This window comes from Haemorhous mexicanus, chromosome 23 (genome assembly GCF_027477595.1).
Source record: "Haemorhous mexicanus isolate bHaeMex1 chromosome 23, bHaeMex1.pri, whole genome shotgun sequence".
Classification (NCBI taxonomy): Eukaryota; Metazoa; Chordata; class Aves; order Passeriformes; family Fringillidae; genus Haemorhous; species Haemorhous mexicanus.
This window is the reverse complement of record NC_082363.1, coordinates 2,984,330-3,000,469: the sequence shown is the minus strand read 5'-3', so window position 1 is coordinate 3,000,469 and position 16,140 is coordinate 2,984,330. Positions and strand designations below refer to the sequence as shown.

The 16,140-nt window shown below is 41.5% G+C and overlaps 1 protein-coding gene across 5 annotated transcripts in view; it reads left to right on the top strand.

Moving 5' to 3' along the window:
- Positions 1-16,140, top strand: part of MTOR (mechanistic target of rapamycin kinase) — a 69,921-nt gene that overhangs the window by 47,979 nt on the left and 5,802 nt on the right. For all 5 annotated transcript variants that reach the window (XM_059866431.1, XM_059866433.1, XM_059866432.1 and 2 more), the window contains 15 exons: positions 104-211; positions 2,661-2,786; positions 3,404-3,535; positions 7,200-7,315; positions 8,583-8,700; positions 9,443-9,649; positions 10,109-10,209; positions 10,536-10,632; positions 11,657-11,755; positions 12,314-12,436; positions 13,038-13,220; positions 13,816-13,950; positions 14,221-14,395; positions 14,610-14,745; positions 15,404-15,551. In XM_059866431.1, coding sequence (XP_059722414.1) covers positions 104-211; positions 2,661-2,786; positions 3,404-3,535; positions 7,200-7,315; positions 8,583-8,700; positions 9,443-9,649; positions 10,109-10,209; positions 10,536-10,632; positions 11,657-11,755; positions 12,314-12,436; positions 13,038-13,220; positions 13,816-13,950; positions 14,221-14,395; positions 14,610-14,745; positions 15,404-15,551 — 2,004 coding nt within the window. The remainder of the gene's footprint in view (positions 1-103; positions 212-2,660; positions 2,787-3,403; positions 3,536-7,199; positions 7,316-8,582; positions 8,701-9,442; positions 9,650-10,108; positions 10,210-10,535; positions 10,633-11,656; positions 11,756-12,313; positions 12,437-13,037; positions 13,221-13,815; positions 13,951-14,220; positions 14,396-14,609; positions 14,746-15,403; positions 15,552-16,140) is intronic.

The following is a 16,140-nucleotide window of genomic DNA, read 5'->3' as shown; positions in this document are numbered from 1 at the left end:
GTTGGGCAGCCTATGTTCTTCAGATTTTGATGCCAAAATACTGCTCCTCAATTATAGATTTGTTCTGTAGTGATTGGGATGGAATGTGATTTTTTTCCTTCAGGCTATGGTGTCCTGCCAGATGCTGTCAGAGCTGGAAGAGGTTATCCAGTACAAACTTGTACCAGAGCGCCGTGAGATCATCCGCCAGATCTGGTGGGAAAGGCTGCAGGTACATCCCTGGGCAGGCCAAGGATGGAGATGCTGATGGGCTGGCATGAACAGCTTCCTTCTGAGGCACTGTGGTGGCTCAGCAAATCTTTCCATGTCTCTTTCCATCCATGCTCACATGGCTGTGTGCTCATCTCCTTTGTGCTTATCCTGATTTCCTGGGGTTTTCATTTGGGCTTTTTTTTTTCAGATTAATGTTCCTGAGGTCTCAGCTCATATGACACTTTAAAAGCCTTGAAAAGATGTGTGCAGAAGAGAGACACTAGTAACATCCCCAAGGCTGTAATCTCAATATTGGATTATATCTGGAAATACTGGTTTAGATCAAGCTAGTTTGAACTTTTTACCTGGCTGGCTGGATTTTAAAAAGTGAATTCTCTCCAAATGTTGGGAAACTGGTCAGAGAATTCACATGCTTGTAAAATAAAAGATTATCCTGTTCCTTTTGGACCTCTTACAAGAACATTTCCAGCTGATTGGTAACATTTAGGGACATTACTTAGTGGTGGAATTGGCAGTGTTAGGTTTATGGTTGGACTTGATAATCATAAAGGTCTTTTCCAACCTAAATGATGCTATGATTAATCTTGACCTTTCAGAAGAGACCTTTAGCAATGCTGATTTTCCAGTATTGAAAGAGAAGTTTGTGCCTTTCTTTGTGCCTTTCTAAGCCTCAAAAATCCAAAGTACCTCTGAAAATTTAAATCAGACAAATATTTGACACTATTTCCTTACAAGAGGCATCCCTACAGTGAAAGTGAATATCCTCAGATGCAGTAGTACATCCAAGAATACTGTTTAAATAGAGGTGGGTGGTTCCTGCAAGAGAAGGGGGTGGAAGGAAAAGAGGGCATAGCTGAGGGGAAATGCTGCCTAAAGGAAGAACTTATCCCTGTGCAGAGTTCTTCACTGGCAGTGCTATAATCTGCCACCTTATGAAAGCCTGCTGTATATTTTTTAGCTGTTTGGGAAACTGTGACAAAGCTTTTAGTCTCCCATCTGCATTCCTGTCTGGAAAAGCTCAGGACCATTCCACTGGGGTAGAGAAAACGAAGTGGCAGAAAGTGTAATGTCTGAATACAGCTTTTTATAGTCCTGAAAGCAGTACAAACAGTTCTTGAGTGTTTTATAGGTGTTTTTTAATGGTTTTTAAATGCCTATTTGAAGAAGTTTATTTGTGTGTTACAGAACAGGCTTTGCCTAACTTCCCAGTCCTCAACTTGAGAGAAAAGAAAAAAGGAAAGAATAACTTCTTTGGTGCTAAGGTCCTTGCTGTCATTGGAAAATCTTTTGTTTACCTCGAAATCAAGTTGTTCCTGGCTGAATAGAAACTTTGAGCATCACTGTTACCCTGTGCTTGGCCACTATATCAAGCACCATGGATTTAGTTGTTACAGTCCCTTTCACAATTCTACTTCTCTGTAGTATCCCTGAATGTTTGAAATACAGACTCATCCTGCTCTGACAGTGTTGTGCCTCTCCCATCAGACAGACAAGAACCAGACAATGCTTGCACAGCACAGCTGTTGGAGCTGCAGTTTCTGGCAGAAAACCAGTTTAGAGGTGCCAGCCTCCAAAAGGAATACATGCAAGGCAAAGAAAAAGTGCAATGACAAAAATATCTTCACAACCATTTGGTTTTCTACCATCTCCATGTTGAGATATAAACCAAAAATAGGTGGAGAAGGCACTTTGGAAGGCACTTGGACTCACTTTGGAATTGTATGAAGAGTTTTTCTGATTCTTGGATGTGTTTCAGCTTTAGGAGCTTTTCTCCTCTTTCCATTAGAGGATATCATTAGACTGCAAGCACTGAGCTGCCTGCAGATGGTGAGAGTCAGGGACTGAACCTTCTTCACACACTGCAGTCTTAAAGAAATAGACAGTTGTAAATTCACAGCGAGCCCCATGGCAGGGAAGAATGATGCACCTTACTCCATGTTGTCAGAAGGCTGATTTATTACTTTATTATACTATATTGTATTAAAGAATGCTATACTATACTAAAGAATACAGAAAGGATACTTACTGAATGCTAAAAAGATAATAATTAAAACCTGTGACTCTCTCCAGAGTCCTGACACAGCTTGGCCCTTGACTGGCCAAAGAGTGAAAACAACTCCCAGCAGAATGCAATGGAACAATCACCTGTGGGTGAACAATCTCCAAACACATTCCACATGAGCACAACACAGGAGAAGCAAATGACATAAGAATTGTTTTTCTTTTCTCTGAGGCTCCTCAGCTTCCCAGGAGAAAATCCCTGGGCAAAGGAATCACGTTCAGGGAATGTGAATGCCACAATAGGCAGTTCCTCATGTCAGTCTGCTGTGAGTTATGGGCACATATAGAAGTCTCTGTCTTGAAGGAAATCCCTTCAGATTCTGAATCAAGATTCTCTGCAGTACTCTGGAGACCAAACACTAACAAGTTCTCTTTTTTCCTCTCAGGGCTGTCAGCGAATCGTGGAAGACTGGCAAAGAATATTGATGGTCCGATCTCTTGTTGTGAATCCTCATGAGGACATGAGAACTTGGCTCAAGTATGCCAGCTTGTGTGGCAAGAGTGGGAGGCTGGTGAGCATTGTCAGGCTCTGTCCTCTTCAGCAGGTTTTGGGATGATTGGCTTTACTGTGCTGCTTCAGCCTTGAGCAATCCTAAATGCTTTCATTGCCCAAGTGGGATGGGCTCTCCTCTGAGGAAGAAATTAGTCAGAAATTGTTGAAATGCTAAAATCCTAACCAGCATAAAGTTCATGCTTGTAGCCAAGTTATTTTTGTGGGATTTATATTATACCTGAGAGTTCCTGGGCCAATTTTTCATTGCATGCTGTAACTGGAAGTTTTTATGCACTACTGGAGATTATTAATAATAGAGCAGAGAGTCAAATCTAGAATGTGATGTTACTGTTGAACATTACAGTTCTATTTTAACATTCATCACAAAATTTATCACCAAATACTTGAAACAGAGACTCTACACTTTCTGCTGGCTTCTGAAATGAGAATCTAATGCTCTGATCCAAAGGAAGACATATGGTTTATCATGTGGTATTCTATGAGTCCAGGGAGTCTGCTGTGTCTGTGTTGTGGCTGGAGGGTCAGATGTACTTTTTTAGTGTTGGACAATTCTGAAGCAATATGAGCTATAAACAATTCTATTTTAACCTGCTTTTTGTCTTTGCCACTTCTCAGGCTTTGGCCCACAAGACCCTTGTCCTGCTCTTGGGAGTAGATCCCTCTCGACAGCTGGATCACCCCCTGCCCACAGTGCACCCCCAAGTGACCTATGCCTACATGAAGCACATGTGGAAGAGTGCCCGTAAGGTACAGAGCACACTGCTTTGTTCCTCTGCTCAGGGTTTGTGCAGTGTTAGCTCTTCATGCTCCCAACAGAGCAAAGGCAAAGCTGGATGGTTGGATGTTTTACTTTTGCTCCCCTAAAAGGGAGTAACTAATTCCTATTGATTGCACTGTGCCAGAGATGACTGCTGGGGATGTTTCTCCTCAGAGACACCTTTGGCTGGCTGGCAGTTGCAGTTGGGCACTCAGAATGAGTCCCTGCATGGTAGAAACTCAGTTTAGCTCTAGTGGAAAAGGTTCAGGCAATGGTGAAGAGAAAGAGAGCAGGTTCTGCCAGAGGGTTAAATCCAGAGTTTATTCCAGGGTGACACAGTTCTGAATCTCAGTAATTACTCCAACAGAACAGGGACCACATGGCTCCAACACCTTTTAAGCCCACAGGGAGGTGGGAGGGAGAGGATAGGTGAGCCACCAACCAGGTGGGAGGGGGAGGGTCTCAGGGGACAATGACACCTGGACAGGCCAATGACCCCAGGTCTGAGAAGCATCTGTTGAACTTCTGCCAATCACACGATGCCCTTGCTGGAATGTGGGACTGGACAGACAGCAGTTAGGAAGAGGGCAGGGGGAAGGCAAGGAGGAAGCAGAGCTTCACACCACAACAAATTCCTTATTGTTATTCAGATTGAAACCTTTTTATTTCCATTAAAACTCTGTAATGCAGAGAAAACCTGGCCCTAATTTTATTTCCTATATGGAAAGATTATTTTTGCTAACCCAGTAGCTGGTACCCAAAGGATGCAGCCAGGATTAATGGTCAGTAGGAGCTCTTTTGTCTAGTGTAGGTTTGCTGCCTGACTTTTCATTCACTGTTTGATTGCTGGGTCTCTACACTGTACCTGTGCTCAGGGTCACATGCAGAAAGAGGGAAGTAAAGGGGATTTATTACCAGTTTTAGAAGTGTCCTGAACAGTTTGCACTTAGTTGCTGAGCAGAACTGATTTTTACTAAAGAGATCATTGGAAATTTCTAACTGAAAGGCTGCTGAAAAGTACTTAGAGTTTTGTCATGGGAACACTTTGGCACCAGAGAGCCCAGGGTGAATATTTTTGACATTGCAACACAGGGAGAATTTACGTAATCAAATCCAATAAGCTTCAGACTGGATAAGTTATCTCTTTTTTTAATATACATTAAAGCCTCCATTTATCCTCATATTCTGCCACATCTTTATTTTTTCTGCCTTGGGATTACCAGCACTGGAGCAGAGCCATTGCTGTGGGAACATTGCCACAACTAACTGTTCTTTATTTGAATTAAAAAGGCAGAAGGAGCTGTTGCTGAGGCCCTGTTCTGTTGGCTCTGTAAAACAGTGAAATTGCCTCTCACCCTCTTCAGTAAATGACCCCAGAAGTGTCTGGGGTCTCTGCCTGTCTCTGTGAGGGAAACTGTGTTTTGTGGTGTTTGACTTGTGGTCAGGAAGTAGATGGACATGGTGCAGGACACTGGTGCAGTGGTGGAAAGCAGAATGAGAGAAGGCACAAAGATTAAGGGGGTAAGAGAACATGTCTAAAATTAACTGATGGGAGAATAAGTGGACCCCTTGAAGGTGAGGGAAAACTGATACCAAAATAGATCAATAATACATAGTTACACCTGGTGATGTGGTAGTTTTATGTAACTATGTGTGTTCACTTGATCTGGTATCCTAAGTAATAAGGTGCTGATGTAGGCTGCTGTGGTGGGAAATGACCATTTTTTTCTAGCTCAGCAGTTCAGGGTTCCTTTGTTGACCTAAAATGACAGTTTTCAGTGCTGCCATTTTGGCACTTGTCAAATCCAGCAGGAAAAAAGCTGGCATCCAGAAGGAAACCAGCCTTATGGCACTTGCAGAGCTCCATAACAGTCTTAAACAACAGAGAAAAATTTATATGTCAACCCTATTTCATTTCTTCTAACAAAGACCTTGCCAGCAGCTGCATTCTAAGGCATATCCCATAGAAATGATGCATACAAACTTAGGAATTCAGTTGTTCTGGAAAACTTGCTGTTTTCAGTCTTAAGTGCTCCATCTGTCAGTTTATGGCCATCAGTTTTCAATCTTAAAGGAAACTGAAAACCAGATTGTTGGGTGTATCTAGATATGAGAGGGGCACATAAAAAGATTCTGTAGTAATTCTGTTTGGCAATATATTTTGTCTATTTTTAATGGATGTCTAGCATAACTATTTATAAGATTGTTATTTACACCACCCCCCACTCCCTTCTGTCTAGATTACCAGCTGTGGAATGCACCATATTAAGGAGTATGAGCCTTTATTTTATTTCACCCTGGGCTGAATGCACCATATTAGTGTTATGAGGATGATCCTTTATTTTATTTCACCCTGGGCTGAATGCACCATATTAATGTTATAAGGATGATCCTTTCTTTTCTTTATTTCACCCTGGGTAATTCCCTTTTTCCTCAGCACTGAGTTGTGCATGCTGATGTTGGAACAGGATAGATGAGGCATTTGAGCTCAAGTGGTTTTTGTCTCTAACACAGCTCATTCCTATAGATGCACAGAAGTAAATCAGGCTTCTAACTGCATATTCTGCAGTTCCTAACCTGAAATGACCTTGCAGATTGCAGGAGATTTACTCTTAATTCTTTCCAGTGAAGCGTGCATGCGTTTTTTTGAAATCTTTATTCTTGGGTTCTCCTACCCCAGAATACTTTCCAAGGAATTTTAAAAATATATTTTCCCTCAGTATTTGGTAGTGAAAGTTGCTTTAGCACTATTGCCCTGTATAATATTCTGGCAAAGGAGTAATGCACATCTGAACTTCAAAAACTTTAGGTGAAAACTAAACTTTAATTTGTTGAAATAACTCATGATGTGTACTTCAAGCCCAGACAAAGCTGAAAGGTTAGGAGAGAAGATCAGAAAGCTGCAAGTTTTCCTTCAGGCATTATTTTCTCAAATTGTCATGGGTTTGGTTTTTTGTTTGTTTTTTTGGGTTTTTTTTTTTTTTTTGGTGGCTTTTTTTTTGGTTTTATTTTTGTTTTTTGTAGTTTTGGGTTTGGGTTTTTGGTTTTTGTTGTTGTTGTTGTTGTTGTTGTTGTTGTTTTTGGGGTTTTTTTGTCTGCCCGTAGCATGTTACAGGTAAGCTTCTCTGCATTTGTGATCCTGTCTGTTCAGTATTGCCATGGTCAGATACAGTTTGTAAGCTCTAAACATTTGATTGTTGCAATTGCCAGGCTAAGTTCATGCTCAGCTGAACAAGAGGTATCTGTGTCTCACCCTGGGTGGACAGTAACAGGACATGCTCTGCTGTTGAAGCTTTCTCCCTGTGCAGGTGACCTTGTGGCTTTGGCAGAGTGGAGCTCTTGCACACCGTGTGTTATGGTCAGTCATACCTCTGGCTCTGTCTCTATGACAGTGGAGGTGTGCCTGGCATTGGAAGGATGCAGTTATTTGTTCTTCAGTTGAGCAATTTCAGAGACAATAAGAATCTCTAACCTCTTCATTTATTTAAACATATTTAAAGTGTAAAGTGACTTTAGAGGGATTAATGGCTGAAAAGCTTTGAAAGAAAACAAAACCATATATTTTTATTTCTGTGAAAATCACTTCTACATTGTCTTTCTCCTTTGAGAAATGGTATTTAAGCCTGTGGTGCTGACTGCCTCCCTCCTTTGCAGATTGATGCATTCCAGCACATGCAGCACTTTGTGCAGACCATGCAGCAGCAGGCCCAGCACGCCATCGCCACGGAGGACCAGCAGCACAAACAGGAGCTCCACAAGCTCATGGCACGGTCAGCACGGGGCACCCTCTAGCTCTAGACTCTACTGAAGCCTTTCCTGAGGTGCAGGGTCCCTGGGGGGGACACATTTCAGACAAAGCTCATGCTTTGATTAAAAGAAGAGGATTTCTCATTTAGCTGCTTTGGTATTACATTCTTATCTACCATGTAATGTTCAGTAAATGTTACTGGGACACATCAGCCTAAACAAGCTTATATTTGCTGCTGGTGCCTGGTTGTATTTTTCCAGCCCTGTGCTCGTTGGCAGAAGCAGAGCTCTCAGCATGTCTGTTTCTCTGCTTTTCAGGAGATTCGGTCACTAGGAAAGAAACACTTCCCACAGGCCTGGCATATCTGTGTGAAGTACACAGGCTGCCAAGCACATCAGCAGTGCTTTGGGCAGTAGGTGCCTGGCATGTGATGGTCTCTTACAATGCTGTTGCATAAAAACCCTTTCTCCATTTTCTTCTGTGCATCTGTAGGTGCCAGATCTGGGTTTTTCAGTTTAAATTGAAAATTGCATCGTGCTTTCTGTTGAAGGTTTGCTTTTTTTCAAGGGAGGTGTGCACTCAATTTGCCTTTATGAGGATGGGGAGCCTTGGTTGTCTTATTTTTTCAGTGACTATAATGGAAAACAAATTTGTAATGATTTGCATACTGTATTTGTCTTGCACAATGCTTTCTGAAAAACTCAAAATACAGGAAGGACAGCCATGTCCTAACTGTGGCATTTAAAGCCTGCTGAGGCAGCAGAGTATTAAGTTTTGGGCAAACCTTGACAGCCCCACCCTGCTGCAGTAAAAATATGTTGTTTTTCCTTTCCTCTAGGAGGGAATGACTTAATGGGGTTCTGGCTGGGGGAAGAGCAGTTCCTCTGTGTTTCCCCTGTTTGTTTGTCAGTGTTCTCCCCAGAAGGCTCATTCATAGGGTGCTCAGCACAGCTCAGCAGCACATGTGTATGCATTTTATCAGCACAGACTGATGAAGTCTTTCAGTGTTGCTGTTACCTACTTCTTACATTTATTTTATAACTTATACAGATGAGAAATAAAAGTTTAATCCCCACCTTTCCTCTTAAATTAAACCTTCAACTAGTTAGTTCCACACTGCAAGCAAGATGGAGATATTTTGACTCTTGCATCCAGCCTGCAGGAGAGGCTACCTGACTGGATTCACCACATGGAATGTCTTTGAGACTCCAGGCAGCAAGTTAGCCTTTTAATCCAGAGGCTTTGTTTTCATTTTAGGTTTTGAATCAATAATCCCTTTGCTTAACTAGGTGTTTCCTGAAACTGGGTGAGTGGCAGCTGAACCTGCAAGGCATCAATGAGAGCACCATCCCCAAAGTCTTGCAATACTACAGTGCTGCAACGGAGCACGATCGCAACTGGTACAAGGTCATTGCAGAAAAGTTTCCTGATAAATTTTATCAAACCCCATTGGTGTTCATTGGAAGGCCTCCTATAACTGTCTGCCATGTCACTGCCAGTAGGATTTAAAAAAACAGAACCAAAAAACCAGAGAAAGAGGCCCAAGGCAACCATGAGATTCTTGTTTAGAATTTTGTCTGGTTGTTAAAACTAGGCCACAGTTCAGTTTCTGTTCTTGCTTTTGAGACTCTCTCCTCTTGTCAGTTAGCAATGAAGGAGAAAGAAAATAGAAAAATTTAACTTCTTCTCAGTCAGTATACTTGAATGAGGAAAATAGCCCTGTTGTTAATTCTCCAAAGACTTTTGATTTCATGGTTGTGATGTTTCAATTAATATTTGGTGCCAGATCTTCCCTGGGGCAGCCATCTCCTGTATTTTTTCCCATTACACATCCCCGAGGCCTAACATACTCATTTTAATTTTAGCCTTTGAAAAATTAAGCTATATGCAAATATAATTTTATTTTTGGTACAGAGCTCATTTGCTTTAATATTCAACAGGGAGTTCCAGGCCAAGAACTCAACATGATGATATTTCAGATAATAAGACAGTTCAAATTACAAGCAATTAGAGAAATCAAAGCATTGTGTTGTCTGCAGGATATTACTTACTGCTGTTGTTTGCAGACACAGAAAGGTTGGATTATATCTAACAATTAGGAAGTGCCAGCTGCAGAAAGGAGTCTGACTTGTGTTCTGTCTGTTGGCAGGCCTGGCATGCCTGGGCAGTGATGAACTTTGAAGCAGTGCTTCACTATAAACATCAAAACCAGGCCAGAGACGAGAAGAAGAAACTCCGTCACGCGAGCGGAGCCAGCATCACCAGCGCCAACACTGAGGGCAGCAACAGTGAGAGTGATGCAGAGAGCACTGAGAACAGTCCCATCCCATCCCCAGTGCAGAAAAAAGTCACTGAGGTACCCTCCTGCCTCCCTCTTCTTCCTGAGAGATTGGTACAAATTGTGGGCTAAATTAACACAAATGATTATTAGCTGTGACCTGAAGGGGCTGTGATAGGGGATAGAGAGCATTGACAAATTCTGCTGGTTAGGCCCTTCATGGAAGACTCTGAGGAATCTCTGTCATTTACCAGTTATAGTAAGGTGGTAGTTTTTAGGCTGCTGTCCATAGCTTTGCAAACAAACTGAAGTATAAAACCACTTCACAGCATTTTCCCTGCCAGGCTGAAACACCTTTGTGTAGTCAAGCACAACATAAAATTCTAGGAGCAACATGTCCTGTGAGGAGTAGGAGCAGAAGTCTGGGGATTAGGTCTATATTTCCATGTATTTCTTCCTCTTTCCCCTTCCTGAGTTTAGGATTCATGTGGGCTGATGTACTTGCATAAAACTAATGCAGCAATTTCTTTCCAAAAGGATTTATCCAAGACCCTCTTGATGTACACAGTCCCTGCTGTCCAGGGTTTCTTCCGATCCATTTCTCTGTCTCGAGGAAACAACCTCCAAGACACTCTAAGGTACACAACAGAGCACATGGTAAATGAAATCCAGCTGGTAAGAACACATGGTTTCAGATTAGGTAGAACACATTTCTGCTCTTTTTTGTTATGGTTGAATTAAGTGAATGCTTTGGTCCAGGCTAATTTTTGTTGGATGGATTATTCCTGCTTTCTGAGGGTTCTGGGAAGAAAAGTTCTTTGTAAATAGGTTTTGGGTTGGGGGTTTTTTGTTTGTTTGTTTGGGGTTTTTGTGGTGGGGTTTTATTTGTTGGTTGGTTGGTGGTTTTTGTTTTGTTTTGGTTGTGTGTTTGTTTGTTCCTAACAAAAGTATTTCTCTTTTTCAGAGTCCTTACTCTGTGGTTTGACTATGGTCATTGGCCTGATGTGAATGAGGCTTTGGTAGAAGGAGTCAAGGCAATCCAAATAGACACTTGGCTGCAGGTAAATAACACAAAGAGATCACAGTTCTGGGGGTAGTTTGGGGATTTGCTGCATGATATCTGTTATGATCCCTTGCTAAACAATCCTCCATAGGTGAGTGCTGAGAGCAGTGTGCAGTGCAGTCTGTAGCTGATTTAACAAGCATCTTGAACAGAATAAATGAGAAATGTTTCTGTATTTATATGCAGATTAGTGCATATTTATGAGAAAGAATGAAAATTCTTAAATTAAAGATGACATCTATTCAGTGGTGATCAGGTATAAAACACCTCTGTCCTGCTTTGATGTAGTTCACAGTCTATTTCAGGATTGCCTTGTCGAATGATTCTTGTAATTAATTTTAAAAATACTTTATTTCCTATTTAAGCATTATACTTCAAGAAGCATTTTTCCTTAGTAGGATCCTGTAACAGTTTTGCACAGAACAGTTGTGATCTCATTGAACTGTTGTACATTTCTGTTTGGAACCTTGTGTTGCCCTCTGACCAACTCAAAAATGAGTGATGGGCTTCCCTGTCTCCTTTAGATGCTGTGAGGTCTCTAGGAGAGGGCACAACAGCTGGGGCACTGAACACCTGAGATGACAGGTGTAGCCACATTTCTCTTCACAGAGAAAAGCAAGGCACAATTCTTCCCAAGAATATCTCTGGGTTTCACATTCTCTGAACCTCAGAGAAAGGAAACACAATTCTTATCATTTGTTGTGCCAAAGTAGAATGCAATGTGGAGATTGTTTCCCCACAGTGATGGGGTTTTGTTTCCTTGGCTATCAGGGCCAGGTGTGTGTGTGTGTTGGGACTGTCACTGACAGTCATGAAATTCAGAGCAGTGTGTGCAGAGTTGAGTGCTTGGCAGATTCAGTTTAGACATAATGTAATATAGTATAGAATAATGTAGTATAATAAAGTAATTAATTAGCCTTCTGATATCAGTGGAGTCCTCCTCATCATTCTCTCCCCCTCGTCAGGGGTTGCCTGCAAATGCAATGGACAGGAGTGTTTATTTTCCTTTTCCTTGCCCCCAGGTAATCCCTCAGCTCATAGCCAGGATTGACACCCCTCGCCCACTGGTGGGCCGGCTCATCCACCAGCTGCTCACGGACATCGGGCGCTACCACCCGCAGGTGAGCCTGAGCCCAGAGCAGCAGTTCTCACAGCTGTCCCCTGCCTGCACAGCACGTCACAGCAAGTGATGGCTCTGAGGATGGGGACAATTCCTGTTGCTGCTGCTGCTGCTCTCACCTCAGCACTTCACATAAAAAGGGAAGGAGGTGAATGAGCCATGCAGCCTGGGAAGAGCTCTTTGTCTAATTTAATGTCTACTGGGCAGTGCAAATCACCTTTAATGTGTGTACGTGACTACAAAGAACCTTCCTCACAGGTTTTATCTAAATTTCTTTCCACAGTGTGGAATATCACAAAATCCTAAAACCTGTTTTTGTTCTTCCAGTTTGAAAGAGGCTCTCAGTGTTGTTCTGCTATTCAGTGAATTAAAGTCTTGACTGCCTGTTGTTGGATCAGAAAATTTTGAGTAGTAAATTCCTGTCACTACTTTTCAGAAGCAAGCTTGCTTCCTCCTATTGATTCCTAAGGCTGCTGTTTGTTAATGCTTTGCTAATTATTTAAGATTATGTAGCTCTTCTTTGGGGTTCTAAAGTATTATTGGTTGCTGTCCCTTGCAGGCTTTGATCTATCCTTTGACTGTGGCTTCCAAATCTACGACCACTGCTCGGCACAATGCTGCAAATAAGATCTTGAAAAACATGTGTGAGCATAGCAACACTCTGGTGCAGCAGGCAATGATGGTGAGTGCTCAGTGTAGCATTGTGTGTTATGTTGGATGGATGGATGTCAGCTATAGTAACACAAAATCACTATTCATTGTTGATTCTCTTCAAGTATAATTAATTTGAGGTATTTGCAACTGGTAGAAGTTACAGTATTAGTGTAATTTCCAGAGAATGCTTCCATTCTACAGTAAATCACATACTGAATTTTTGTGTTTCCTTATGAATACATTTAGAGAAGAAATACATGAAAAACCTTTGTTCCATAAAGAGGTGGTTTTGCTTAATGGGAAGTAGAAACAAAACTTACTGAGATAGCAAGAAAGAGTAATGTAATTAATTTGATAAATATATTTATGAATAAGTGAAAAATAATGCTTTCAGGCCAAGCTGCACAAGCATGTAGAGAATTTCAAAGGTAACAAATAAGGTGAGAAAAGCCTGGTTAGCTTCTTACAGAAGAAATGTGCCATCACTATGGTAGTTCTTGTGGCTCCCTCTGGCTTCCAAGAACAAATATTTCATAACATTAGAGAAGAGAGGAGTTTTGCAATTTTAAGTCAGGACCCAGTTCCAGGGATTTCTTTAAATGTTAATCTTTTTTTCTCTCCTGAAACAGGTGAGTGAAGAGCTGATTCGTGTGGCCATCCTGTGGCATGAGATGTGGCATGAAGGGTTGGAAGAAGCATCTCGTCTGTATTTTGGAGAAAGAAATGTAAAGGGAATGTTTGAGGTGCTGGAGCCACTTCATGCAATGATGGAGCGAGGGCCTCAGACTTTAAAGGAGACATCCTTCAATCAGGTATCAGCAAATGGCCCAGAGGCTGTTCTTCAGGACAGCCACCTGCCCCAGATGTGTTACAAGAACCTTTGCCATTTAACACAAAAAGTGAATCTCTTGGGACTCATTATGTTACTTGCAGATTTCATTATTGAAATGAAATCTTTATCTTCAGATCTGTGTCACTTTTGGTGATTATAAGAGGCCATGGTAGTCCAAAGCCCTGCAGTCTTGTATTGGCAGAGTGTCTGATAGGGACTACAAAGGGATTAGTGCTCTGCTTTGTTCACAGTAAGCACTAGCACAGATAACAGAGAATTAACTGAGCTTGTAGGCCTGCTGTTAAAGGGTGATTCTAAGCATTCAGTTCCTCCTATAATGAAGTCTACTTGTGAGCTATGTTGTTTGATAAATTGAATGCAGATTTTGGATCTAGGAATTTCTGGATCTGCTATAAAAAATGCTATAAAATTCTAATCTGCTATAAAAATGTGAGATCAAGTATTTGTAGTGCAATTTGAAAAGAGACTCTGATGCTCTTTGTAGATGTTAAGTGGTCTCCACCTGTTACACTACAGTCTGTTGAAATTCATTTTTCTGCTGTTTGAATCCCTAGGCCTATGGCAGAGATCTCATGGAAGCTCAAGAGTGGTGCAGGAAGTATATGAAATCAGGAAATGTCAAAGACCTAACTCAGGCTTGGGATCTCTATTATCACGTGTTCCGACGTATCTCCAAGCAGCTGCCACAGGTGAGGGGGGAGATTCAGATCTTTTCTGGGTCTTACAGTGCAAGCTCTCAATACCAACCTTTGCTTTATGTTTTCTGGTTATTCAAAACATACTAATTGGGTATTCTGGAAATAACTGCAAAGGGTGTGCTGCAAATTTGGTGTTTAAGTACCTGAAGTATTGGTCACGGCCTGAACTGCTTTAGGGCCCTTGACAACATGAACTCTTCAGATGCTTCTGTGAGATTGAACTGAAATTCTAAGGGGTTGTATTTCTTTTGCTTTTGGTAGCTCACTTCTTTGGAGCTACAGTATGTGTCACCAAAACTCTTAATGTGCCGGGATCTGGAATTGGCAGTGCCAGGAACGTACGATCCCAACCAGCCCATCATACGGATTCAGTCCATCGCTCCTTCTCTGCAGGTCATCACCTCCAAGCAGCGACCCAGGAAGTTGACATTAATGGGTAAGAGAGAGCAGTTTTCACTTTGCTATTCCAGTATTTAAACTCTTGTTGCTCTTAGGTCCAACTATATATTTACCTGATAAAACCTCTACAACCTTTCCTTTCAGGTGAAGTTTTTCTTAATCGGTCTGACTGCCACTCTTTCCAGTTTTGGGCTTTACTCTTGTCTGTTTATTCAATGAGAATGAACTTTTGTGCACTAATTCTTTTGTAGGAAGCAATGGGCATGAGTTTGTATTCCTTCTGAAAGGTCATGAAGACCTTCGCCAAGATGAAAGAGTGATGCAGCTTTTTGGGTTGGTCAACACTCTGTTAGCAAATGACCCAACTTCTCTTCGTAAAAACCTCAGGTGTGTGCTCTGTGGAATCACTGAAAATGCTTGTGCACATGTGACTCCTTACACAGGTGCAGCTTTGCAAGTAAACCTTGGCACAAGCAGTGGTTTTGGGAAGAAATGGTAAATCTTGGAACTAAGTTAATTGAAAAGAAAACCAGTGTTCATAGAATTCAAACATGGAGGAAATGTATCAGAGGAGATTGTTTGTTTATTTTATTTAATTGAAGTACTATCTTGTAAATTGTTACGGTCTTTTTAGCAATGCCTATTTCAAGACACCTTGAGCACTGCCTTAGGAGCCTGAGAATGGGTTTTTGCCAAAGATTTTTATTATAGTCACTAAATAGCTTGGTGAAGAGTCACTGAGTGCAATTCTGCAGTGTCTTTCCAGCAAGAACACATCCTGTGCAAATAACAGATCATTGTGAGTGACACAACATGTACCTTCTGAAAGCAGCCTTTCAGTGAAAACCATGTAAACTTTGAGCTTGTCTGTAGATTACCTGGCAACAATCTGTGCAAAATGGATGTTTGAAGTCTGTTTGAAAAGACAAGCAGAGCAACTATTGACAGTTTGGACCAGAATCAGATTTAACAGTAGTTGTTTTAAGCATCCCAAATAATAAGTTACAATAGAATTTGAGCTGGGATTTTCCATTTTTCCCCACAGCATCCAGAGATATGCTGTTATTCCACTGTCTACAAATTCAGGCTTAATTGGCTGGGTGCCCCACTGTGACACACTGCATGCACTCATCCGGGACTACAGGGAGAAGAAAAAGATCCTGCTCAACATTGAGCATCGCATCATGCTGAGGGTAAGGGGCAAAGCTGGCACAGGTTTTGGTACCTTCTCTTAGCACACCACTGTCTTAGTGAAGGAAAATGGTGCAAGGCTTCTTCCTCTGCCTCTTTTCTGATTGTTACAATAAATAAAAAATATTTAGATAAGAGTTAGTGAGCACAAGTTGTTGCCATTTGGTAACTGATATGTGTTTGGAATTTTGCATGACTGTGGTGTGTCTCATACAAGGTGCCGTGCTGCTGGAATTACAACCATTGTGTCTAAGCAGCAGGACCAAAATTGGACAGATTGGAGAAACTGAACACTGCTAGAAAATTGGAAATTTCCTGCCAAAAAGGAAAGCGTTTGCCAGCCCAGAAGACTTTGGATAATCGTTTTTGAAAAAGACTTACCTGTGCACTTTTTTTTGTTAAATAGAGCTGTGGGCTACTGACTTTGTGGATACTAAAGCATTTGCTATCCCATTTAAAAACAATTCTTCACTGTTGTGTGATTATATCGCTGTGTTTGAAACATACTGGTCAGTCTACAAATAATTTAAGTGTAAATTTGATATGAAATTATTTATGATTACTGTGTTTCTCACAGTGCAACCAGAAGCT